The 27,946-nt window shown below is 39.4% G+C and overlaps 2 protein-coding genes across 2 annotated transcripts; one reads left to right on the plus strand and one right to left on the minus strand.

The window, feature by feature from the left end:
* Positions 1–46: 46 nt before the first annotated feature.
* Positions 47–23,955, minus strand: cmss1 (cms1 ribosomal small subunit homolog). The gene is made up of 10 exons (XM_033987494.2): positions 23,831–23,955; positions 1,675–1,808; positions 1,508–1,579; positions 1,154–1,292; positions 986–1,045; positions 813–915; positions 685–745; positions 476–563; positions 309–397; positions 47–224 (listed from the first exon to the last, which is right to left on the minus strand). Exons 1-10 carry the CDS (start codon positions 23,877–23,879, stop codon positions 150–152), a joined length of 870 nt encoding a protein of 289 aa, XP_033843385.1. The 5' UTR covers positions 23,880–23,955; the 3' UTR covers positions 47–149.
* LOC117389769 (filamin A-interacting protein 1-like) lies at positions 19,136–23,013 on the plus strand. The gene is made up of 2 exons (XM_033987491.2): positions 19,136–19,255; positions 20,262–23,013. Exon 2 carries the CDS (start codon positions 20,530–20,532, stop codon positions 22,798–22,800), a length of 2,271 nt encoding a protein of 756 aa, XP_033843382.1. The 5' UTR covers positions 19,136–19,255; positions 20,262–20,529; the 3' UTR covers positions 22,801–23,013.
* Positions 23,956–27,946: the final 3,991 nt, after the last annotated feature.

A 27,946-nucleotide genomic window follows, 5' to 3' on the forward strand; every position in this document is an offset into this window, starting at 1 on the left:
TCAGCAAGAGCCACTTCACAAGTTCAGAGTTAACCGAGAGGCGCAGTTTTCTCTCACAGCCAGTTTATTTATCCCAGAACATACTTATTTGGCCTTAAAGAAAAAAAGTTTACAATTTGTTTTGAAAAAGATAAAAAACTAAAAAAAAATTAAAACAGCCCTATTTTAAATTCTTTACAATTCCTAATAATCTTCTCTAGCAAATTCATCAAGTCCAACTTGATCTGGAAAAAAAAAAAAAAAAACCTCTGATTGACATAAAATCTTAAAATAGCACATCAATAAAAACATATTTAACGGTCACTTACCTCGGGAATGTCCACCATCCGTCTAAGCTTCTGATCCCTCCAGTTCCAGTCCAGAACTATGTAACGCAAGGCTTGCAAATTCAAACCTTCTACAAATAATAAAATTTAAAAGTTAGAGGCCTTTTAAAAATAAAAGATAAAATATTAATTAACTGAATAAAAAATACCTTTCTCAATAAGAGCAGATATTCTTCCTGGTGTCCCAACTCCGATGTGTGTGACGCCTTTTTGTAGCAGTTTTACCTGTTCCTCAATCTAACAAAACATGCACCATATTATATTATGTAAGACACGGAGAGAAGTGGGGTGAATAGGAAAATGATAGACCAGAGTTCAGGATTATACACTAATGATAACAATGTCAAACATATTTTACCTTAATGTGCTTTGCAAAAAGCTTGAGCACTTTAGCTTCTCCCTTGAATGTTGTCAATTGCCTGGAAACAAATTATTAATTAGCTCATTAGGAAAATAAAATAGTCTTATTCTCATCTTGAGTCTTACTTGATGAGCTCAATGGTTCTTAGAGCCGAACTGCAGACAATTAGTATCACTGCAGAACTCTTCTGTGTGTGTTGCTTCTGAATTTTGGCCCATTTGGGACAAACTTAAAAAGAAAAACACAAGTGAATAAAGTGACATGTATTATAATATATGTAAACATTTCCTAAACTTACTTTGTTTGAGATAAGATGAAAGGCTGTGTGTTAGGTCATTACAGGTCAGGAAGCAGGAGTCTGTAACATATTCGTAGGGTTTAGCCAGAGGAACAGTGCACTCAGAGGTGTTTTTCTTCTTTGATGAATTTCCATTGAAATGTTTGCCTTGTACTATTTTAGTCTCACCCTTTAGTTGGAGCTCCTCCTGCTCGATGACAGATAATTTGTCTGAGAAATACTTTGTCACCACATTCTGCAGATCAGCTGGGCAGCCAGATTTGGGCTCAGCAGCAGCCAATACATCAGTTATAGTTTTCTTCTTCTTCTGTAAAAAAAAAAAGTATTCTCTGATTTAACTGCCGGGATAAAGTTAGACAGGTATTGATAGCTAAAAAATTAATTAAAATCCGTGTAAAGTGCTTGTAATATGGATACCAAAAGTTGTGTTAATGCCCATCCCTACTGCAATTCTCTTTATGCACGTGTAATTGTTATTCCCTTTTCAAACAGCAGATGGCAGCGCTGAGATTTCAAACTCACCTTTCTCTTCTTTTTGGGTTTGGCTGACTTTTCGCTGTCAGGATCGTTCTGTTCAGACACTGTGGGTGCTTTCTGTCAAATCAATTAAAACAAGGTATTATGTTTTTTCTTTTTTTGTTTGTTTAAAATGCTAATTATATACAGACTTTTTTTTTTTTTTTACAAACCTGTTCACTCTTTTTCTTCTTTTTTGGCTTTGCATCTTTTTCAATCACCCTCTTCCTTTTCTCTAGTTTTTTGTTTGTTGTTGTAGGTTTTTTGTCCGTGGGCTGCTCAGTTTCTTCATTTGGTTCTGCTTCACCTACAAAACAAAAAGTGTATTTTTTGGTTGAAACAAATATCAGGCAACATTTCAACCATGACTAAAAATGTCAAAGATTATTGGGTTAATGGATAATGATTATTTAGGTTTATGACTGTTTATGTCACGCCATTTACTTTGAATTCAGAAAGTTTGATTTCAAAAAGCTGGGGACATACGTGAGGACGAGTAACATATCTTTTGGTCAGTAAGTGTGACTAGTCAAATAATTGCAACATCCCTAACCATGAACCATTGTTTTTCAATAAAACAAATGTCTCACGCTGTTGTGCATCTTACAAGACGCGCCTGATCCTGATCTTGTGTCCAAGCTGCCACTTAAGCCCAGAGCCCAGCCCCAATATTGATGTTTGAGGTCCATTGCCTTCCGCTTTGGTCAGCACCCTGCATTTGACACAACAGACTGTAGCGGTCAAGAACACTAATACTGGACAGTTTCACCTAGAAGACGCAACGTGGTCACCGGGAAATGAGATCTACATAGACGGGACAAAGTGAAGCAGATGGCTGGTCCTCCAATTTGAATTAAAGTAAGTCATTTCAGCAAGAAACATAAATTTTGAAACATCTCTACGCTCTATTTCACTGTATATTTTATAACTGCCCTTTCACATTTTCTTTTATTTCACTTGAATTTTAAGAATGTAAAATTGGAACTTCAAAACGTGATTTGTCGTTACGCCTCTTCTACAGCCGTATTTCTTTATAAAGTTGCAGAACACCAGCAAAAAAACATAACTCTTGAGCTCAGATAATAAGATTTTGTACAAGTGCTATAATTTATTAATAGGGGCCAAAATGTTGTAAGAGCTTTTAATATTTGGCATCTTGTGGAAGTTTGCTACTGAGGTAAAGCAATTTGTACACAACAGACTATAAGTGGCTGCGCTGACAATGCAAAAGCTCCCACCTAACATTGCATTTCTGTGTTCAATTAGCTATAAAAGGGCCTAAAGGGGGTCACTACTAAGGTCTGGGATGAGTGCTGACAGTGCAGCTAGATACAGCTAGAGCACAGTCTAATAGGCTTTAAAAACTTCTAATTTTATCACTGTCAAGAGCTGCTGCAAACAGCGGCTTTGGAAACTTCATTAGCATATTTCACATGCTCAAACATTATATTGACTTCCCAGGACAAAATGACAAGAGTAGGTAAAGCAAGCCATGTAAAACGGGTAAAAAACGAGATGCTTGGTCTTTTTAGTGTCACCTGAACTTTGACCTCAATAACGTCACGGCGACAGTAACTGCAGATACAAAGGCAAAAAGATACATCACGACGCTCCGTTTACAGCTCAAATGACCAGGAATCAATGTCTGTGGCTGCAGCAGAGAGGCCTCATACGGAGGAAAACACTCCAGTCTGGTCATCTGTAATGGGAGATCAATAGAGGTGACTGGTTTTAATGGGCAGTCGATGGTGCTGACTCGCTGTAATGAGGATGGAGTGGTTGAGGAAATAGTTAATCGTTTTATTTGCAGATGAGCTGTTCACACATTTGGGTTCAGTTTGTAACATGTGTCCCGCAGGTTACTATGGAGAAGATTAGTATGGTAGGAAATTGGTATTTTTTAGTTTCAGTAAATGAGGAGGCAGTACAGTATTGCGGATTTTTTTTAGGTGGCTCTGCGCTCAGTATCGTGGGTTACATAAGCACATTTAAAATCAATTCAGCTGACCAGTGTTGCAGAGAAAAGTAAAAAAAAAAACAAACAACAACAAATACACATATACACACATACACGATACATAGGAAAAGTACAATATATCCTGTATAGCTAGTGTTAAATGCCAGGGAGAAGAGGTGGGTTTTCAATCTGGTCTTAAATTGCACTGCACAGCAAATTATGATAGAAGTAATTAAACATTACTATGGTTGTTTACTGCATAACGTTAACGTAATCTGATTCTCAGTAAGAATATCCAACCAGAGACTGTATTAAGAAGTGGACTAAGTGAGTGTGAGGTCATCCTTTGTGTTCAGCTCCAGTAAAAAAATCAAGCTCATCGGCCAATTTGGAGCCGAGTTTCATATTAGGAATTCCCATCATGAGTATCATAGCAAAGAAATAGCCAATCTGGAGCGAGGCTGTTGAAGGTAACGCCCCTTTTCTGCCCACACCGCTGGTTTAGCAGGGAGTGGGCACTTAGCAACGCTGTCAGTCAAACCCGAAAAGAAGACGCCTGATTGATTGTCTGTTATCAATGTTCATAACTTGTAATAAATATAACTAGCAGGATCACGTGGAGCGGGTTAATGCAAAAACTTTAAGACCAAAAAGATGATCCCGACAGCAGGAGTTACAGAGAGAGGGGCCACAATTTTGAGATGATGGAGCTGGAAGAGAGTCCATGCTCACTTCCTAGTTGGCAGAGTGCAGGTTAGCTATGTCCATTTATATAAACAGTCTATGCATCTAATCCTCTGACAAATCACGCGAAAACATGCTTTTACGCCATTTGAAGTATTTTTAGAGGATACATTTTGCCTTCAAGTGAAAAGCAATACTGGTGACATACAGGTGCCGGAATAGAATAAGAAAAAAAATAGCCCAAAATCGAATGCACGGTCACACTTTCACCATTTGTGCTCTAATAAAAACGCAATATGATCTTTCTCATAAAATCAATTTGTGAGTAGTTTCAGCAATCAATAATTCATCTGGAGGCGTGTAACAAATGCTTGATATCGAAAAAGGTGGATGACTGTTGCCGTTATTGGTTTTGGATGCCTGCTGCTTCCTCCCTAAAGCCACAATTGAGCATGTGTTATTGTTAAATCAATGGGGACTTAGGGCTGTATGCACAAATCTAACAAGCTGGCTTTTGTGGAATTACTGCGAGGAGAGTGCCATGACTGCAAATTTGGGTTACTTCACTATTCGGTATTCATCACCCGACCAAGACTTTAACATTTTAACTAGCAGTAAAAGACAAAATTGCGGTAAGTTTTGTATTTTTTTTGTCTGACTGGAAGAGCTGCTGTAGGCGTGACTGTCCAGGAGGGGGCACACTGACTGTAAAGCTCTGCTGCTGAGTGCTGAGGTCAGGACGCAGTGACTTGAGCAGCATACCTTTAAACACAGATCATGGTGGAGGCGATGCATGTAAGTCGTTTGTTTTGATGAATGAGCAGTGGAGCAACACAGCGTTTGTCCGCACTAACAAACCAAGGCCTGGGTTTATTTAAATATCTATGACGTTACCTCCAGAGGAATTTTGTCTCACATCGGAGCACAAAAGTTTGCACAATCTTCTCCATTTGTGCGTTAGGTTTTTATTTTAAATACAGCTCGAATTGCCCCACGCGCTGTACCGTGACATACTCGGTGAATCGAGATCAAAACAGGAAAATATCAACTATAATGTAACGATCTGGACTAATACAGTGGTGGAACATAATGAAGTAAAAGTAGTAGGTAAGTACTGCACTTCAGTAAAGCACAGATACCTACAATGTGTACTGAAGTAAATTTGAAAATGGATACTTTTTACTTTTACTTTACTACATTTACGAGCAGGTATCTGTACTTTTCTACTCCACTACATTTTTGAACAGGAGTGAGTGAAAGTGAAAGTACTTTTTATTACAGTTTGAGACCTGTGGAAAAAGCTCTGGGTTTATTTTTAATTTGTTCATAGTTTGAGCAAACAAAAATATACTAGGAAAAAAAAAAAAAAAAATTAATCCTGCAAAAATCTGTATCAAAATCACTACATTTGAAGCTTTATTAGATCTGAAAATCCGCAGAAAATACTTTTAAGTACATTTTTAAAAGGTGCTTCAATACTCTTACTTAAGTTGATTTTTTGATGATATTTTGAGTTTTTTTTTGTTGGTTTTTTTGATCCGGTATCTGTAATTTTACTTGCCGATGAATCCAGATAATCCAGGTATGTAAATAAAACTACACTAATATGAATGACCCACAAATCACTGTCTGAAATTCAAGTTACATAAGTAAATTTCAATGCAACAGCTAAACACACTGCTGTAAACAACATTGAGCTATTAAGACTTAACAAATCCCACATGAGCGATCCCTTTGTCTTACTCCTAATTACAGATTATACAAGTCAATCCATGCAACTCAATTAAACGCAAAATGCCAACCAGTTTCAGCTGCAGTGATCGCACCAATGTCATTTGTTCCATTCTTTTTTCCAACCAATTGTTAAATAAATGACGTGAAAGTAATTTTAGTTATAAAACCATACATTACCTCATGGCTCAAACCTTTGGCTCGTGCTAACTTTTCTATTTGAGTTCTATGAGATAATCAAGACTTGGCATAGCGGCGCCTGGCAGATATATGCCGATGGCGTAATGTTGACGGATGGCACTAGAGCATGATTCTCATTCACAGATCAAAAGACGAGCGGGAAATTAAAATGGCGGTCATGCAAAAATGTCCAGATCATAAAGTATCTGAAGCCGTAAAAGTCCTTTACAGGTTTATACAGCGCACACAAACCTCCATTACAGAGGATATTAAAGATCGCGAGGAAGGAGCACGGCCACATCTGCACTTCACACCTATCAATGGCAGTAAAAAGCAAACGGGACCCAAATATTCAACACCTTCCTGGCACAGAGAGAGAAACACTGTAAAACAATGAAGGTCGATGACGTCAAGGCAAAAGTGACTCGGTGCTGATGCTATGTGCTGCTTTTCCAAAAGAGCATCTCAACAGAGGTCTGTGGTAGTACTCAATCTTCTTCTACTAAACCTTTATGGCCATTCAGAAATCTTAAGATCACATATTATAGGCCTGTCATAATAATACATTTTGAACTGTGATGTACTGCTGAATAAGTATATAAACGATTAACGATAATGCTGAAACCAAACCTTAAACAATTATCCCCCAAAAATGATTCTAAATGGACAAAATTGATAAAAAAATATGAACTGCAATAAATAAATAACAGAATGCAACACTTAATTTAGTCTTAAATATACACACTAGGCCTAGTATTATGTATTATAGCAATTCAAACTAACCTCCATTACATTTAAAACACTGACCAAAAACCACAGGGCTGGGCGGTAAGACAAAAAAAAATTAAAATAAAATAATAATAATAATAATAATAAATAAACAAATAAATAAATAAAAATAATTAAATAAATAAATAAACAAATAAATAAAAATAAATATATAAAATTATTGATCGATCTCAATTTTCACTTGGATTTTATTTTGTCTCATAAAACAAATAAAAGGCTGTTCTAATTTATATCCAGAACATAAACATAGTTTCAAAACATTGTCATTTAATAGAAAAATGGAAGGGGGGGAAGGGGTTTGTTGTCCCAGGTCCAGAATTATACCCTCATCTAGAGATCGACTAATATGAGTTTTTCCACAGCCGATACTGATACTGATTGTTTAGAAGACAGAGCAACTGCAGCAGATGGATCAAAACAACATATCAGCCTGTGTTGGAGATTTACAACACTAAAAAGTAGAATATTAGCCTGATATTTCCTATTAATTTATACTAGAGCGGGCCCATGTGAGGTTTCCCACCCCGGACCCCCAACTTTCTGTCGACGGGCCAGGAGTTTTGGCTACGGACAACCTCAATTAGAAAAACCTAAATGATAAGACGATTATAAATGAAAGAATCTTGATTTTGATTAAAGCCCTGACTAAAACATCTATAAATCACACAACTGTAAGGACTCAGATCACTAATCACAGTCCCAACTCCTATCTCACAGTGGGAAAATCTATTGAAGTAAAAGTGTTAAAGTACCCGTTTAAAAATGTTCTTAAAGAGTAAAAAGTAAAAGTATTTCACGCAGATTTTGAGATCTAATAAAGCTTCAAATGTAGTGATTTTGATAAAGATTTGTGCTGAAACTTGTTCAACAGAAACAATTGAACCAGTTGTTTTTAGAAGTTTTTATTTGTGTATTTTTATTTGCTCAAGCTATGAACATGTTAAAAATAATCCCTCAGCCTTTTCAGTACATCTCAAACTAGAATAAAAATAGTTTCCTTTTCAGTTCTGTTTAAAAATGTAAATGTAGAGGAGCAGTGAGGACAGAAATTTTCTCTCAAGTACAAATTTTGGGTGTCTGTACTTTACTACTTTTACTTTATGCTCCACCACCGGTTATTGACAAGATACACATTGTGATCCAAAGCTTTTTATATCTTTAAATAGTAATATAAAGACTGTATGTTGGTATCTTCGGTGCAGAGCAAATAAAACATTACTAACAAACAAGCAAGCAACCTGATTTTTTCCCAAAGCCCTGACCAATGCAACAATACACAAATATTTAACATATAATCTATAACAGAACAAGATCCAACACCACAGACTGTCCTCACCATTTCATTTAAACATTTCTCAAAATCAGTTAACACAGGAAGAGCCGTAATAATGACACGTATGCTTACATTTAATCAGAGGAATGTCAGAAATGTGGGCTGGCCAACATCACACCTGGGTGCGTGTGGAAAGCAGATTTGAGATGGCAGCGAGTGCAAGCGGAGGCATTATTTCTCAAAGTGCTAATGATTTATTCAGGACAGACAGTGGCCTTTGGCAGAGGAAGAGCTGGACCAGAGTGACATGGTACTGGGCAGTGTTTGGATAAATAAACAATGACACAGGGCCCAATATGTGTGTGTGAGTGTGTGTGTGTGTGTGTGTGAGTCTCCGTGGGGCAACCTGGCAGACATTACTGAGGCTGGATCAGAGCCAGAGGAGAAGGATTTCTCATGTCTGGTACCGCGAGGGTCGGCACTAGTCTAGACACTGCACTGACTCATGTGGTACAGTGAGATACAGAGTGCAAGCCCGGGTCAATTAGAGGCCACTGGCAGGTAAACACTGACATGTGGCCCCCTCTGATTGGACTCATTAAGTGTTTGCATACAAAGGGGCTCAAAGAAAACACGCTGTGGGCTAGAACCTTCTAGGACCTAAAGCTAGGACTTAGCAATATGACGTATAACACTGTACTGCAACATATTGATTCAATTTAATTCATCTTAATATAAAAAAAAACCCAAAACACACACATAATAATCACATTTCTTCCAAACCACAAGCTTTTATTAGATGATTGGCCATCGGTGTAATCTCTCGTCATCCAGGTACGATCCATAATAAAAGAAAAATTCAAATCTGTCAAAGTTGCTGGGGTAAAGACTGGTCTGGTCAGATTAATGTAAACAATGAGTGTGTTAGTTTCAGTGAAGTTAGCTCCTCTTTTCAGACAGATCTAAGGCAGTGTCCAGCAGTAATCTGACCAAAACTGAAGAAGTGCTTTGGATGAGCAGCGAAACATCTTCACTCCTACAACTTTTTGTCCAGTTCACAGATTTAAATATTTCTTTTACTCGATGACTGGCCATTTACCTCTCGATTAAAAAGACCAAAACCATTCAATGAAGATTAGAAATGATTGAATCTTGATTAAAATTTGATTAATTGCACAGCCCTACCTAAAGCCAATTCAGTGTTGTATCATTCTTGCACAATGCACTGAAAAAAACAGGGGAATTATGACCACTTTCTATTCTTTTCTTCTCTTTTTTTCTTTCTTGTTTATACAGAGAAACCCAGTGAGGCTCTTTTTCATGTGCACCATGATTAATTGCAATACAAGCAGAAAAACAAACAAAACAAGTGTATAAGTCCATATAAAACATAAAAAACGGGTGCAGGTGTGTGGATAAATGCACCAAGGTATCCAGTTTTGCTTTTCCTTGGAGTTTATTACATTTTTGTGACGCAAAACACCTAAAAGCCTCTTTCCTATCTCAGTTTTGGTGCGACTAGTTCTTAGTCTTATGCAGTCATGTGATCTGGTATTAAATGTTCCGTTATTCACAATTAACAAGCAGGTGAGGTATTCTGGCACTTTTTGAAGTCGTACCTTACAGATAAATCTCATACGGTGCAGTGCCGTTTGTAATCGTTAGGTTTAATTTCCTTTAGAGGTGTATCGCTCGTATGATGGACAGTGAGGGTAAAGAAGATATGGAAGAGACATTGGGAATGATGATGATTCCAAGGGCCCGTGGCAGACAACGGAAAGCGATTTACAAGTCAATATTTTAAAACTGTGTAGAGCGGTTTAAAATGTCACAACCTGCAGTAAAAAGTTTTATTGTGCCATGTACTTTAGCTCATGTACTCCTCATTTAACTTGACATCACACTAAAACAAAAAATGTGCAGCACCGACTGGCACACATGCTTTTTGTCAAGCGATGAATCACAGAAATGGAATCGGAATTTTATATTTTAGTTTTGGGTGGTACAGCTGTAAAAGATAAATAATTTACGTTAAGGATTTTTTTTTTTTGCAAGTATAAAGTCCCTCCAAACGCAACTTTTCCTCGTGCTTATCGCCGTATCGGTTGTAGTACACGTCTGTTATGTAGGAGTGCTTTTGAATGTGGTCGGGGTGTTCATTTGAATCATGAGCGGCCAGTTAAAGAGGGAGCTATTAAAGCCTCCCCAGTGATTGTTCAGCGTCTCCATCATCCGTGCCTGTCGCCGCTAACAAGAGGAGGACCGCGGGCCAGGACAGCCTCATTCCTCATTCTGAGTGATGCCCAGAGAGTATGAGGAGGGAAGAGGCTGTGTTATTGAGGATACTAAAGGGGCCATTTTGTCTGCTACACAGTGTTTGGTGCTTACAGATGGCTGTTTAGCTTGTTTTCAGACTGAAGGTTATTCTCACGTCTTGGAGAGCAGATGTCTGTGCAAAAACAAAGGCGGCAGAGGGAGGCCAGTGAAGTGGAGAAAAACACATTGTCTTACAAACATCACTTCTATTATGCTACAAATCTGCTCTGAATAGTATACATTCATGTACCTCAGCACAAACTCTACTGGGGAAGGTAATAAAAGGAGATCCCTGTAACTGTGAAAGTTTGGACCGGAGGATCGCGGTTGCAAAACAAAGAGATGACATCATTTCTGCACTAATCTGAACCTTCTTGTTTCTACCCTGAGCTGGAACAACTTAGAGCACCGGCTGCTCCTCATTCACACAAACAAAAGATTCAAAAAATACTTCTCTTTTGGCCAAAAATGGGCCTTCTGTCTGGCAAACATTTTGGGGGAAAACAGTGACTTTGTAAATGGAAAAGTCAGACAATGTCCTTCAGAAACAGTTATGACAGAAGAGCGAAAAAATGTTTGTGTTGATGGATTTGTGTATTATACAAGACATGCTAATAACCCACATCATTGCAGCAGTTTAGCCAAAACTTTCTGTGTATTCAGTGTGAAAACTACCAGCAGCCGTCAACTAGAGCTGCACAATTAATCATATTAGACTGTATATATATAAATGGACATAGCTAATCTGCTAGCCGCCATGTTCCAAATAGGAAGTGAGCATGAGCGATACTTTCAACAGCCTCGCTCCAGACTGGCTCTTTGGTTGCTATGATACTTGTGGTCAAAATTCCAAATATGAAAATTGGCTCCAAATTGGCCCCTATAACTGCCGCCTCCCAGAGCTTCATTTGACCGGAGCCGAACGCTGTGGGCGACGTCACATTCACTTAATCCACTTCTTTATACAGTCTATGGCTCAAATCTAAATCACGTTCTACTCTTCAACAATGAGTTAAAAAGCTGCTTTATGCTTTTAATTTGTGTAATGCAATTGTCAGCAGTTCGTTATGGCGTCTGACAAGTGCTTGCTAACAAACTTATGCCAGTTAAATATTTAAATACACATCTAGTCCTGTCATCATAATAACTATATCGACTCATCGTTCAGTATATGAAAGCTACAACAAGACTTTTTTGGTTCAATATTTATCGTGTGTATATTTTCTGTGCACTGCTGGGAAATTTTTGCAAATTTTTGGGCTAAATGATAAGATTTAAACCATTAAATGTTGAATTAACAACTTGTATGACTCATTATAGATACAAACTAAGTACTAAAGCTTTTCATTCTGTTGTTCATTTACTGCAGCTCATGATTTTTTAACAATACTGTAGATTTAAAACATTTTTGGGTTTTTGTGTCACTGGTAAATTTGTTTCTAGATTGTTTATAGTCTATATCGTCGTTTATTGTTTAAATCCAGGCTCAAAACACGTCTGTTTAGCTGAGCATATGACTGAAAGGTTTTTATTCTGCACTCTTCTCTTTTAATGTTCACTTTATTATGATTATTTATGTTTTCATTTGTTGTATTGTGATGTTAAGATCTTTCTTATTCTGTAAAGCACTTTGAATTACTTTGTGTACAAATTGTTGCTATTTAAATAAACTTGCCCTGGCTATATTTACTTCAGCAACAGAGATCGAAGAGAACGCGGATTCTTGGCTTGCTCTAGTAACCTCTGCACTGTTTTTGCAGGAGTCAAATCGACACAACTTGGTGAGAACATGAAAGCTAAAAGACGACACAGCCAACCTTCACGTGGCCAACTGTCTCGGGACGATTTGTTGTTTCTGCTCAGTATTCTGGAAGGAGAGCTACAGGTTAGACTTTTTTAAGCCCAAATAACAGCATCAATAACCCAAACAATTGAACAACCGTATAATAATAATGTGAATGTTTGACCCACGTTAGGCCCGGGATGAGGTAATCGCTGTGTTGAAATCAGAGCGGACAGACAGGGAGCAGCTGGGGGCCCACTATGGAGAGAGCAGACCAGATGAGGCGTTCAGGGCCCTGCATAGAGACTCTCTGCGAGCGCAACGGGACGTCCTGCAAGATGTGTGCAACCCGACAGCTCCGGTACCACTGTGGCTAATGCTAACAGAGCACCATATGAGGAGGATAATCAACTTAATGAGGGGAACGCATTAGTGTCATTCACTGAACTAACAGAACTAATGTGAAATAGACGTTTGCTTTGGTTATGGAAAAGACAGTTTACTTCAAATACTGTTTTCATGAAATTCTAAACTCAATTTTTATATCAAAGAAATCGTGGGATACTTGATATAGTTTTGGTAACACAACATCCTTTAAACAATAGTTAGTTTATAGTACTACTGATATAAACTAAAATCTCCAACTTTGATAAATGTGATATTGTCAGTATCAATACTTGCTCAAATGAGTATCTACTTGCATTACTAGTTTTGACATCTGTTAGTATCTACATTGATATAAATACATTCTATTGGGGATGCACAGATCCTATATTGAAAAATTTGCTGGATTGGATATCGGTTTCCAGATATCAGTTCAGGATATTCTGGTTTGACATATAAACTGATGTAAAAAGACTATTTACTGTTTGTAATTGGACCAGAAAGTCTCATGATGTTTGAATTTTTATGTATACATGGCTGTTCTATAGTTACTTCAGTAGTGGTTAACATTAATAACAGCGACATAACACACTTGGATCGGTTTATCTTATTTTATTCTTGTATAAAGAAAATAAAACCATAAAAAAGGTCATACAAAGGTCACACAATATTTCATTAGACTGCCTTTAGCTCTGATTACGACGTATTTGCTGTGGCATTGTTCATTGTCCATCCAGTGTTGCATTAATTTTCCACCTAGATGTTGCATTGATGATGGTCGAGTCTGACGTTGCACAAAGCTTCTCCAGCACATCCCAAAGATTTTCAATGGAGTTAAGGTCTGGACTCTGTGGTGGACAATCCATGTGTGAAAATGATGTCTCATGCTCCCTGAACCAACTCTTTCACAATTTGAGCCCGATGAATCCTGGCATTGTCATCTTGGAATATGCCCGTGCCATCAGGGAAGAAAAAAAATCCATTGATGGAATAACCTGGTCATTCAGTATATTCAGGTAGTCAGGTGACCTCATTCTTTCGTTCTGACCTCAATCGCCTGTGCAGTAATTATCCAAAAGGAGGCTCGTACCTATTTGCTCAGATTTTTTGTGAGTTGGTGATTTTTGTCTGGTCTGCCGCAGATGGGGGCCCTGGTTCAGGTCCAGAGACGCTGCTCCCTGAAGGTGATGGAGCAGGTGCTGAGGGTGTCCTGCTCTCACTACAGCACCATACAAAGACTGGAGGAGCAGGAGAAGAAGCACCAAGCCCTGGTCCACAAGAGCAACACACTTATCCATGTACTGGAGCAGGACAGACAGAGGTGGGTACATGCGCTGTAAGGCACTGGTGATGGGCAGTGAAGGGAAAAATACTATTCACCTTATTCCAGACCATCGCCATCATCATTTGGGTGGTATTATTTTGCATGAGGCTAGCAAAAAAAAAAATTCTATACGGACTACAGAGCCGTTTTAAAGCCTCCCAGAGAATTGGTGAGGTGTTGACTTGTTGGTCACATGAGCATAGAACATTTTACACAAATCAACATTACTTTAGATCAGATTTTTTAGGTCAAACTTTTCCCAAATTTGCCACTGAAAAGAAAGGAATACCTCCTTAACCCGGAAGTGCCACCACAAAAAAAAGAAAGATCAGTTTGGAGCATTTACAGGCAAAAGTGGGCGGGGCCAAATAAGGTCAATAATAAAATGTATTATAATCAATTAGTTACAGGATACTGAATACCGGTATTAATTTTTTTTTTTTTTTTTTAATATTTTGTAAACTACGCTGATACACGGTCCAGTCAGAGTGCCTTTTTCTGAAAACTTACAATACTTTTACACTGAGTTTAAATTATAGTGTAAAAACGCAATGTAGGATTAAAAACAGCTTTGTTTGGGAAAGACTGCACATGCGCTCACCACAAGATCAGCATTTTCTGTTTTTTCTCAAATATTGTTTTATTTGAAGCCTAAACTTTGTGATCAAGTACCGCCATGTATTCCTTTAAATTTAGAAAAGTATCTGTACTCTGAATACCACCAAATGAAAGGGTAACTGTACCACAATACATGTATTCAGTTACCTCTCCGGTATCGAAGTGTGATTTTTCTGACAAGTATTGTGATTAGATTGGGCATTGTGTTTAAAAAGTGTGTGTTCAGAGTGCACATTGTAAACAACTCCAAGAGCATTAACATTTGAGAGAAAACTGAAATATGAACCAATACAAGAATCCCATGAATTTTCAGAACAGTGGGTCTAAACAACAGACAAAAGATGAATTTTCTATAAAAAAAGACAGGATGTTTTGTTCTTTGCAAAGGATATTGTGTTGTCCAAATAACTGCAGGCTTTGTGATTCAATAACTGTGCCAACTCTACCTGCGAGTTCACCCCACCTGGTGATTTTAAACTGTACAAACGTATAACTCGGTTTGAGAGAACATCTGATTTCTGCAAACTGAAGCCATATCTGAGTTTTTTGATGTCCATGTGATATGTAGTCCACATACGATGCTATGTAACGCTCTTCACGGCTGAGTGAAGGAGCAAATGCAGCGCTGGCCAATGCATTTCTCTCGTAGACACTGAATCTGACCTCAACACTGTACTTAAGAGTTACTGCACTCAGATACAGCCCATTACACCCTGGACGTGGAAAGAGCCTGTTTCCAGCTTGGCCCTGTTCTCTCCCGCGCTCCAAACATAATAAACATGCACTCACATACAATGATCACTATAGCCCCAAATTGCACCCTACTGTCCAATTCAACAATACCGCAGTGCGCAGCGTGGAGCCCTCATCTAAATTAAGTTAACGGGGTTGCGGGTTGGTCCGAGGAATTCCTATCCAAAAGAGAAAGCGTTTAGATGTGGCTAGTGTCTCCATAGCAAGGACTAACATGGAGGTGGTCACAAATTTTCCGATGCTATTTGGATCCCATAACTTCGCTTCATTCTGCCAACCAGACCAGTGTGCTCTGTAATCATTCATAGAGTGGACCCAGAGAAACAATTCGGCTTCAAAGTAGTCAGACATTTCGATACTCGTTCATCCAAATTTAATTTTAAAATGGCTTTCCAGCTTTAGTTAAAACATGCATTGTACAAAACAGAGGTTAATCTGGGTTATAATGATTAACATGGTGGCAGCCTGTGAGTCTGGTGTGGTGGAAACCCTGTGTGGCTCAAACATTCCTGAATACTTAATCACAAAGGTTTTCCATGACTTGTCCTCTATAGATTCCTTCTGTGTTTAAAATCCTAGTTTAAACTTTCTACAAGATTTTGATGGAATTGGTGGCAGGTGTTAGATCTTTTTTGGACAAGAATAACAGTTCCTCTCATTTTAGGGGATCAGCTTTCTTCATACTTTTGACATATTCCCAAACGCTTTGTTGAGCTTGGCATAAAAATACTTCTTACATTGATCTCAGGAGTAAACAGCAAACCCATCTTTTCATGTTGGGTTCAATTCAATCTGCTTGATTTCTACTTCCAAATCAACTCCTCCTCCAAATCAACTAGTTAATTTAAAGCTGCTGGACCCAACCTGGAATTAGCCGGGCCTGTCTTTCTAGTTCCTGTAGAGGCAGCATCCCAAGGTGCCATGTGCAGAGCAGATGACCTGTTCAAGTCCAGATCTATCTATACTCTCAAATTCCAGTCACGCTATATAATCACTTGCCATACAAAGACTCCTGTTGCGTGTTAGATGGCGATTACATGTGCACATCACAATGCAGAATTCTGGCTGCATAGACCTCAGCTATCATGAGCACGTTTCCTATGGACTGTCACTGGGCCGAGAGCGCCTCAGTTCTAAGCACACATGTTTAACACAAAAACTGCATCATCACATCTGCTGTTAAGACGTCACTTGACCAAGAAACCACTTTAAAAGCATCAGGTCTGAATCATTCTTTGAGATCAACTGATGTGGCGTCAATAGCTCATCGTAAGCTTGATCAAAACCCTAACAGAAACGTTTTGTACATTGTCCCCATTCGACTGTCTAAACAAAGTAAACTTGACTTCATGATAGAGGAAATCCACACAGCTGTCCTCCTCTTCCTCTCACACTCCAACACTTCCACCATCTGTCTGCTTAGCCAATAACGTGTCAGGAGAAAAACTGCATAAATTATCCCTGAGGTCTGGCAGTGCTTCACTTCTGTGCAATAGCCCCGTTTCCACTCAAGCTGCTAAATACAGTATGGATGAGTTTGGTCATTTCAAGATGGTCAAACACGGTGTAGCTTTTTAATGGAAAAATGTAATGGAAGTGATTAGCGGTGCAAATATGTCACATTTTAAGAAAACAACTAAAACAACTATGATTATGGTACTATACTATTTTTAGGCCTGTCACTATAACCAAGTTTGAAGTGTGATATATTGCCAAAGTAAGGGCCCTGCTTATCCATAATGTTCTCCGCTAGATTGTAGTCGTGGTACAATTATATAAAAGTTGTTTAAATACGGCACTTATTCATAACATTAAAATTATAATCATTCCTATCCATATAATTTTTTTTTTTTGTAAACTGTCTGCAACTTCAATCGTTATCATGATATAATGGTTAATCGCAATTATTTTGGCCATGATAATCACGACACAAAATTTCAATATCGTCCCATGCCTAGTAATGAGTCATAGAAATTCAAGCTTAAATCTTATCATATAGCCAAAAAAAAAAACCCCAAAAATGTTCCAGTAGTGCAACAAAAAAAATATAGATTTTTGAAATTATTGTTCCAGTTTTCATATAGTACCACTAAATAAATATAAATAAACATACAACAATAAAAATAAATAAAAATAACTAAAAATATAATAATAATAATAATAATAATAATAATAATACATATAAAATATAAAAAAAATAAAAAAAATAATAAAACTGAAAGATAGTCAGCCCTTGTTATGGTAAATGGAAAGTGCTTGGTCATAAATGTATAATGGTATAATTGGTCATAAATGTAGCCACTGGACATGCAAATTTTAAATGGTAAGAGTCTGGAAATATGATGATATAATATACACAAAAAGTGTGAAAAACATAAAAGTCACTCAATGTCAGCATCCATCAAACCACATCACATCATCACACCATCATAAAACCAATACTTAGAAATCTGTGGTTTTAATAATAATAATAATAATAAATATTTCAAACAAAACTAGGAAATGAACCATTAAAATAAACTTTACTTTTGTCTCCATAGAGCAGGCATAACAGCAGAAGAGAATGTCATTTGTGTGAGAGAGAATCCTATTACAATTGTTGAATCAGGAATGCACACATCTTCAAATTATACCCCTGGATGACAACAGGAATACTCTGCTCACATACGGCCCACATTACATATCTGCAAAGTTGGAGAGTATTCGTGGAAAAGCCTCTGAGGGTCGGACCAAGGCTTGTAATTGAGAACAAGTAAAGCAGATGCCAGGGAAATCAGCCCTCGTGAACTCCGTTTTTGGATTGTTCCTGAGTAAATTATGTGAAAACCAAGGAGGATTGATGTGACGTTCCTAAACAGAAGAGCCCACTAATATCTTGCTAAGCTAATTTACAAAGCAGAATTTGGAGGAACATTCGGATAGTTAAACGATAACTGGATCTTTGCTCTAATTGGGCTAAAAGCAAATGAAGTGTTGGGGTGGTTTTCTAGCAGTAAAATTTCCCATAAAACTCTTCAGCATCTTCCGTGATTGGAATTTAGCAAAAATATCAATGTGGTTCCTATTGAATTGTGGTTAGATGGAATTAGTCCAGAACAGAGGTAATATGGAAATTGGGGAGTCAGTTCTTTGGACAGAGCCTCAGAGGTACAACAAAAAACGCAAAACAAGCTAATCTGGCCTTTGATTCAAGTTGTGACCAGGAACAAAATGGTCACAAATGAATGTTATTATGCATTGCCAAGCTCTTAGGACATGCAAGACAAAAGAAGTGCATGACGATAGGCGAAAGATAAATTGTGGCCTCCAACCAAAGTAAATGATAGAGTACGGAGATAAAGTGGTGGTTGGGAAGAAAGAGAAAAGAACAAGAGAAACATATGGATGTAATTGAAGTGATGATGTCATCTCAGTCAGGTTATCAGGCCCCAGGCACAGCCGCTGTGGTGTGTGGTGCACAAAACATTTTCTGTCCTCTTAAAACCAAGACGAACAGTGTGCACACACTACAGGGGGCAGCAGAAGCCAACAAGATGATAGACCCTCTGTAAGAAGCAACACTTCACCATCTATGATTACTAAGTCAACTTGAGGTAATCATGTTCACATAAAGCGCCAAAGTATGTATTCAGACATTTGGGATTTGGACACACACACATATAGGCTCTGTCCTTCCCATCAGCCTCTTTGGCATGGCTGCACAATGACCTCATCTGGAATGGGCTGAACTCCAGTAAAAAAACACAAACACACACACACTGCTCTCTGGCCCGTACAGCTCCTTCCTTATAAGGACGTGCTGATGATGTCATGGGCGCCACCGACTGCGAGTGAGACTCAGAGTGCAGAGTACTTCACATAACGTTGAGTTTTCCACATGGAAGGTCCACATCACCAGGAGAGGTGAGAGCAGAGACAGGGTCTTCTTGGAGGGTGTAAGACTCACAGGAACAACAGCAGAGGTAAGGATGCTTTGGAAGAGCAGAATATCAATACTATATGCAACTTCTCATTCAAAATCTAGAAGTTATTTTTTCCACAAATTGAGTTAAAAAGTAGCATACAGTTGCTGTTTCATGCTAATCCATGTTCTTAAAGTGAACTTTTTAAGCTAAAAACAAAACCCTACAATTGTAATGTGGTTGGAAGTTGCAATGAAGTGTCGGCTGCTGGTGTTGCAAATTCCAAAATCAGTGCAGACTATAGGAGGCAGGTGATTTTCTGTAGCAGCTTCAGAAGAGAATGGTGAAAAGATATTAAAAGCACTTTTTCACCTGCCAAATGAAAGTACTTTTCTTTAAAAATGTATAAAGATCATCACAATTTACCAAATATATGTTACCAAATGCCCATCTTCAGTGAGCATAGTGCCTACAGCTGTAAGTCTGGATGGAGTGAGAATGGAGTGAGAATGATGTGTTTAAGTGCTCCCATTAGTCTTGCATGTGGTGTGCTGTGCTCATTTGTGTATTTGTACAGTATCCTGGAATGTGTCTAGGGAAAGGTACAGAGTGACAGTGCTTAGTAAATCCAGCCGCAGCCTGTAATTACATCTGGAGCAGGGGGGAATTCCTGCCTCTTGGAGCTGGAAATGATGTGCCATTCAAGGTGCTCAGAAGGAGGGAGATTGGATGCGGCGTCGAGGGTACTCAAGGGTAGAGGAACTTCTTAATTAACAAACACACCCCGCTAAGGGACCATATGCCGCGCTAGTCAAAACATCCCAGTGAAAATGGCACTGCCTGGAGAGAAATTAGGCCTAACACAGGTACACATGTATTATGTTACACAGGTAGGTCAGCTAGTACATCATGACAAAACTATTCCCAGTTGCAGAATGCAGCTGTGATTAATATGATTCACTTAATCGGTTGTTTATTCTGGAAATAAACAGCTTAGGACATTATTAGGGTTTAAATTGGGGCTAGTAAGACATGGGATTTATAATGTCGTTGTTTTTCTCTACAGACTGAAGCTCCTGATTGCAAAAGAGACAGAATACCAGCAGATAAAGCAGGAAAGGAATGAGAAAGAGGTGTCCACGTTGAAAGAAGAACTACGCGGGTTGAAGGCGTTTGCTCTGCTGGTTGCAAAGGAGCATCAATTATTGACCGAGGAGCTGGGGGAACAAAAAGATCGGGTCAAAAAGTTATCCAAAATCACAGAAAATCTGAGGAGCGGAACATTTTACCTCGGACAGGAGAAGCAACAAGTTAATCAAAGCCAACAGTGCACTATGACAGCAAAGCAGGCTGGACTGGAGGAGAAAAGACCGCTTCTGAGAAAGACAGATGGATTTTGGGAGCTAAACAGCAAAGGTCATAGGTCAGGAGGCCCGGGTCTGATGTCGGAGGTGGAGGTGCTGAGGAGGAGAGTGGTCGAAATGGAAGGAAAGGATGAGGAGTTGATACGTATGGGGGAGCAGTGCCGCGAGCTGGAGCAGAGACTGACAAAGGAGAAAATCAACAGCAGTAATCTCCGGGATGATGTGGATAAGCTGAACAAAAGAATTAATGAATTGGACAGGATCGAGGGTGCTTTGGCAAAGAGCAGACAAGAGTGCGGTGCCCTAAAAGGCAGCCTGGAGAGGGAGAAAGAGGTGTGCAAGACACTGAACAGTGAACTGGACAAACTGAGAGTGAGGCTCAGAGAGTCGGAGGTTTGCGAGGGTCAACTCCAGCAAAGTGAAGCGGCCATTAAACAAGACCTGGCCCATCTCCGGTCACTTACTGTAGCCCTAGTAGAGGACAGGAATACTATGAAGGAGAGGCTCAGACAGGCCGAAGAAACACTCAGTAAGAGAAATGAACAGGGCAATTTGGCAATGATGCCCAATGAAAAGCTTAGAGAGGAGAGGCAACAGGCTGCAAGGTCCCAGGCAGATTTACAAGAACGGATTAAAGGCATCTCTAAAGAAAAGGATGAGCTTCGTGCCAAACTCAGAACAGAGGGCGAAAGAAGTAGTGAATTAGAGGCTAAGCTGTCCGTTATGAAGAGACGGCTGCAGGTTTTGGAGAACAGGAGAGAAAAAGAAGAGAAGAGAGAGAGTGTCAAGTACGGCTCAGTTCCAAACATCTCCAGCCACCAATGCCAAACGCAAAACAACAAAGTCAACGAACTGAGCCAAGAGTTAGAGCGGTTGCGAAAGACCCTTCAGGACAAAGAGGTCTTAGAGGGGGCACTAATGAAAATGGAGGAGGACTATGAGGTTATGGGGAGAAAGTTCACAGAAGAGCAGAGAAGGACACAGGTTTTGGCACAAGAGTTAGAAGTAGCCAAATGTGAGGTGGCGAGGTACCAACAGGCAGAGAAGGAAGAAACCAACCAGGAACACCAGCTCTTGCAAAGGCTGCAGCGAGAGCAGGTTAAGTCAAGGCTTTTGACCAGAGAATTGGAGTCACTGAAGGAGAAACTGCAAAGCATGATGGGAACAGAGGACTCAATAAGCAAAGTCCAAAATGACCACTCTACTCTGCAAAGGAAACTGACACAACAGGAGAACAGGAACAGAGAGCTGGCAAGAGAAATGCTAGAGCTGTCCGATGAGCTGAACAGATATAAAACATGTAGAAATGTGCCATATGACACCAATAGATTTGTTATGTTACGCCAAACCAAGGAAGTTCAAACTGACCCAAATGACATCCAGTACAGTGCTTCAATATCACCAAACCAGGATGAAGACAAGGATGAAGAGGACCCAAACCAAAACACAGAGAGCTCATCTCACGTCCAAAATCTCAATAACCTGAACAGTGCTAACAACAATATTAGTGTGTACAGCAACAACGGGTCTGGCGGCGTAGATTCGGTAAATAGAGAAGTGATGATGCTGACCCACACATCAGGTCAGCCCTTGCATATCAAAGTCACACCCCATCACATGCTCAACACGGCCACACTGGAGATCAGCAGCCCCTCGTCAGATGTGGCTACTTCTTACACCAGCACTGCAGTCATACCAAACAGCCCCGGCCAGTCTAAGCAGAGGATCACCATAATTCAGAACGCAAACAGCAGGAGCCCCCCTTCAAGTCCAGACCGCACCTTATCGCTCAGTACATCGCCCATAGCTAGGGTTATGAGTCCAAACTCTTCACGATCTGTAACACCAGAGCAAAACTCTCCCATACAAATAGTGACAGTGAGGACATGTTCTCCAGAGCTAGAAGCAGCAGGTTTGTGTAAAAGTCTTGAACGTCAGAGCAGCCTGCGTCATGAAAGGTCAAACAGTACTGATACAAGTTCGAGTATCAGCAGTTTGGATGACAGTAAGATACATATTCATCTGGGGAGTCCTTACATACAGGCCCTGAACGGGATGAGCCACAGTATCCCTCATTCTCCAGGTCCATACTATGTCCGTCATGAACAGAGGACGCAGGTACTAGCAAATGGCTGTCATGTCAAAGGGGTGGGCAAGATAACCAGCAGCATCACAATTTCCCCTGCGACTTCTCCAGTCTCGCACTCTTCAAATATAACAGTTAGTGGACTGTGTGACTAATGGTACATTGTGCTATGCAAACACATACCATGTCAAATTGTTTCTACTTGTTTCTATCTAAAACCAGATTTTATTTTATGGTTATATAAGCCTTTATTTGTGCAACATGCGTAAAGACAGCATTTAAGTTGACTAAATGGACCACCATAATGCAATGTTAATCATGATTTCTGTGAATGTTTGGATTTATTATTAAAGATTAAGTTTTTACCATATTAAGCAATGTTTATTTTTTCTTCTCCTCTGTATGCATGCAACTCCCATTAGCCAAGGTCCACATGAGTTTCTTCCTTTTGCAAATAATTAATCTATAAGCTATAAACCTTTAGTATCAGCTAAACAGAGGTTTTTAAAAAAAAAATCCAGCTGCAAATATATTTATGTACAAATCTAACCCATTAAGAGGTAAATCACATTAGGCACAAATGGACACATTATGCTTCTAATTCAATTTCTGCAAGAAGAACAAGCCATCCGTGTAATTAAATTAAATGTGTAACTAAACTTGCTGTGCCAACATGTCCCCTGTCTAGTAGTAACCTTACTGCCCTCTGTTGGTTTTCACAGTAGGCTACATGTGCAAAAAGAGGCAGACAAATCTACTGATTGCAAAAACTCTACTTATTATTCAGATTAATTATACTTTTCAGAAAAATGCATCCAGGTTACGTTCAACGCTGGTCCACGTTCATGACACGATAAGAGAGTGAAAAACATTGATACTCGTAGGCAACGGACTCAAAACAGAAACACGTGTTACTCCTCTCCATCATGCTAAAGTTAGCGTAGCTTCAACATAACACAGCGTCACAGAAAACCATGACTACAAGAATTATGGGAACCTTAAACCCTTAACATCAACAATTCCACGTTTTTTAACTCATCAAAACATTCTTAGCTTTAGTGAATACATTTTGTGGACAGCAAGCATACTGTTTACGATGCTACTATGCTACATGCTAACAGTGTTTTTCGACTGATCGGATTTAACAACTTGAAATATGTAATGGGATGTAAAGTAACAACATACCGGAGTCTCCCTCGTGGCTCCACCACTCGTCTCCCAAATCATCGCCCATGTTTTCCAGCAGTTTGAAGAGTTGTGACTGTTTGTGTGAGTGTTTGTGTGAATGGAGCTCACTATGACAGAGGTCTGCAGAGGAGCGTTCATGGGCATCACGTAAACTAAAGTACTCATTTCAAACAATAATTTCTTCTGCCTTTTGACTGTATTTTAAATCGAGATTTTGCTTTTTATGTTTTATATGTACAGTGTGAACTCTATTTATACAATTTCCGAGTAATAAATACAACTTCCTCTCTAAATCCCTCCTTTAATGTTAATTTTATGATGATTATGTGTGATTATTTATGTTTTGATTTGTTGTACTGTGATTTTAATGTCTTTCTTATTTTGTAAAGCCCTTTGAATTACCTTGTGTATGAACTGTGCTATACAAATAAACTTGCCTTGCCTAATTCAAGTCAGAGAAGCTTAATTTTTCTGCTTTTTCATCTAGTATGGGCAATGGGCATGCAATTATCTTGCCATGTATTGTAAAATAAATAAAAACAACTTAACAACAGCAAGTTTTCAGGATGAACTACAGCTGCCACCATGCATACAGGCTGCAAGTACTGCATTCTGCACTGGCCACTGACTTCCACATTAGTGACAGGAGATTGGGTTATAAACCTACAGATCTTCTGTGATATTGTTCACTTTGATTTTGATGCACATAGTTGACTCATTTTGGGCATGGATCTTTTCATCACACATTTGTGCAGTGTAGCCCGGTCTCTATCAGTAGGACGCCCTGCTGTGTTCCCCCTCGCCTTTGATGTTGAAATAATGAGGACATGATTTAAGGAAGAAATATTTTTGTTTTACATCATTCCATCTGCACTTATCTGTGTTTTCTAGTAAGCCACAAGGCACTATTACTATTTAAATGCCACTGTTATGTTATTTATTAGGTTTTTTTTAATAATAGGCACCCTGGTAAGTTATGTCCCAACCATTTAATCATGAAAGTCCAATTTTAGATTATATTGGTTGAATTGTGTGCACATTTAGCCATCAGCCAACAACTCGCCTTACTGTAGAGGCTAATTGGAGTCTCATTTCAAACCTTTGAAATGGCATTTCTGTAAATCCATCATAGTTGGTGTCAGGCAATATGACAGAGGATATAAGCACATGTTCGTTGTATGTTCCCATTCCATGTCATTACAGATGGATAAAAGACAAAAGGAAAGAGAAAGGAGGAGAGTATGTCTGACATAGTGCCCTCCTTTGTGCAGCTGTCTAAAGGAGGGACAGGTCCTCCGAGACTAATTGTATGCTTTTTCAGTCAAAATAACATGCTTTGCCCAAAACAGAGTGATTACAGGCAAATTATAAAGGCTTTACAATGCCATGTTATATGATCAAATTACATACGAAAAAAAAAAAAATCAAGACAAGACAGATGTCAACAAGTCAGACTATTTTCAGGCGCTCCGTTTCAAATGCAGCTTAAAACTTAACTGTTTAACTTTGGATGGATTTAGGCCTATTACATTTGCTTTAAGTAAACAGATGGATAGAGATATTCTCTAGTTCTGGTCTTGCATTAAATGCAAGACCAGAACTATGCCTCTAATTCTGCAACTAAACTACCTTAAATCACAGAGAGGAGTAAAACAAAAATGTTCAAAGTTTTAAGAATGAATGAGAATGGTTGGCAAAGCAGAGAGATGTGATAGTAATTAAAGGCAGGCAGCTGTCTCTTTGGGGCTCTGTTATTTCACACTGATGGGTAATGTGTTTATTTGTTGTTAACAGATGTTCTTCACTTCCTTATTTTAATGATCAAGACATTTTATCTTTCATCTGTTGAGTGGAAGCAAGAGAAGGTTTTACTGAAAATGATATAGGTTGACTGTGTCAGTGTCTTATCTAAGCTCCGTTTTGACAGCCTTCTCTGAGTGCCAAAAGTGAGGATGCAATGCCACTTTCACTATGCCATCAGCGTTTAGAATTGTGGGGCTGCCTACAGCCAATATCTCCAGTAGTTTATTTTATTTAACCTTTAATAATTCAGGAGGATATATTCTGTAGCTATACAATATTGAGATGTGAAAAGTATTTGGACCCTATGACCTAGGGTTCAAATCAACTATTGCATGAAGGTGTGGTGACACAGCTTCAGTGATTCACTACTTACCTCTGAAACAAAAAGGGAATATATGCTTTGATTAGCTAAAATAGCATCTACACGTCCACCAGTCTGTGGCCCTCTGTGGCCCTGTGCTTTGTTTATTGGCTGTTTATGGTCCTTGGTTAAAAACTTTTCATTGCCCCATCACTGTCATATCTGTAGCTCTACTGTTCACGAGGCCCCAATGGTTCATGAGGTATTTCAAGTTTAATTAAGTCTTAGCAGTGATTTAAACTGGATCTGGTGTTTTACTGTAGCTTTGGTCGAGAATGCACCACATCTCCTGATGTAGTAGGCCTATTTTATGAAGACTACGCCACAGCTTCAATGCTAACACAAGGGGGCGCTAGATTAAGTGAGCCTGCAGGAAAACGTACCTGTTGCATTTTGGTTGTGTCTTGATAGTTTGGATCTGTACCAACAAAATGGTGGTTTGATGCCACGATGGAGAGATAGAAAGAGGTGAAGGTAAGAGACAGCTTTTTGTGATATTTGTTGTAGATGCAAACCACGTGTAGGTGATATTAGCTCTGATGCTTCTGCACAGCATTAAACAACACAGAGTGTTTCATGAGGCGAGATAAAGCCAAAGCCTGGTTTATTTGGACAATCCGGGCTTGACAAAGCCTTAGTTCCATTAAGTGACAAACCTGAACACGAGGTGAGTTGCCATAGTAACAAGCAGCTAGGACCAAGCTAACTGTCAAGATTATTTTAGCTTTGTCACCAAGAACGTCTTTAAACACTTTAATCAAAAAGTTTCAGCACATACACTGTCCCATCTGTGTTTAACCCGCTTGTCTCTCTCTGAAAACAGTTTAAAAATGACTTATGAGCCGCATGTCGCCTGAGACTTTTAATGAGCACAGCCGCGTGCTCCCACGCACTGGACGCACGTGCGTGGACGCTGCACTCATCAAAAAGCCACAAATCATATAAAAGCTTATCATTTCATTAAACTGACTTTGCACATGTGGCTGTTGTGAGGAGCAGTGCAGCTTTACGCACAGACACAGACGCTGGTTTGGACTTTAAGAATGAGCCTGTTTTCAGTGTGCTCTGGCTGTGAGCTCCTTCATCACGTCTGTCTCTTTTTCCCTCGTCTCTCGCTCCCTATCAGACCAAAACCGCGCACACGTATGCGCTCATTTGGCTAATTCTCGTTACCTGCGAATAGTTCTGTTACAGCTTCACGTTTACGCACAGCGGAACAAGCTCCACACTGTAGAAGGCAACTTTGCATTAACCAGGCTGCGCACTATACTGCAGCCTCCTCTGCCTCAGAGCAACCCAGAAGAGAGTGGACAGGAGAGTGGACAGGAGAGTGGACAGGAGAGTGAACAGGAAAGGAGGGGGAGAGGGGAGTGAACAGGAGAGGAGAGAACAGGGGAGAGGAGGGAAGTGGGGAGTGAACAGTGAACAGGAGAGGAAGGAGAAGAGGGGAGAGGAGAGTGAACAGGAGAGGAGAGAACAGGAGTGGGGAGTGAACAGGAGAGGAGGGGGAGAGGAGGGGGAGAGGGGAGTGAGGAGTGAACAGGAGAGGAGGAGGGAGAGAGAGGAGGGGTCGTGTCTTTCCTCTTGCTCCTTGGATCAGAATGAGCGTAAAAGTCCCGTGTCCCAAATCAAACTATTGTCTGTGTGCAATAAGGTATCTTAAACTTCAGACCTGACCATAGACTGTATATTTATTCTTCTTTTATGCAGTCTACTGCCTGACTTAGCTTTGGTCTGACCCAGGCTTTGCTGTTTTCTGATCTGTTATAATGTTGTTTCCTCATCACAAACAGACCTGGAGTTGTGTTTTGTTCTGTTTCATTCACACATGTTTAACACACAAACCCTGCAGATTTAGGCTTTAGGAGTTCTTCTCTAAAACAGAAAACCCTCCACCTTGTGATGTCATGTGGTAATTCAGGAAGTGCTCCACTGTCTTTTTAAACTCC

Source organism: Periophthalmus magnuspinnatus, chromosome 21 (genome assembly GCF_009829125.3).
Source record: "Periophthalmus magnuspinnatus isolate fPerMag1 chromosome 21, fPerMag1.2.pri, whole genome shotgun sequence".
Taxonomy (NCBI): Eukaryota; Metazoa; Chordata; class Actinopteri; order Gobiiformes; family Gobiidae; genus Periophthalmus; species Periophthalmus magnuspinnatus.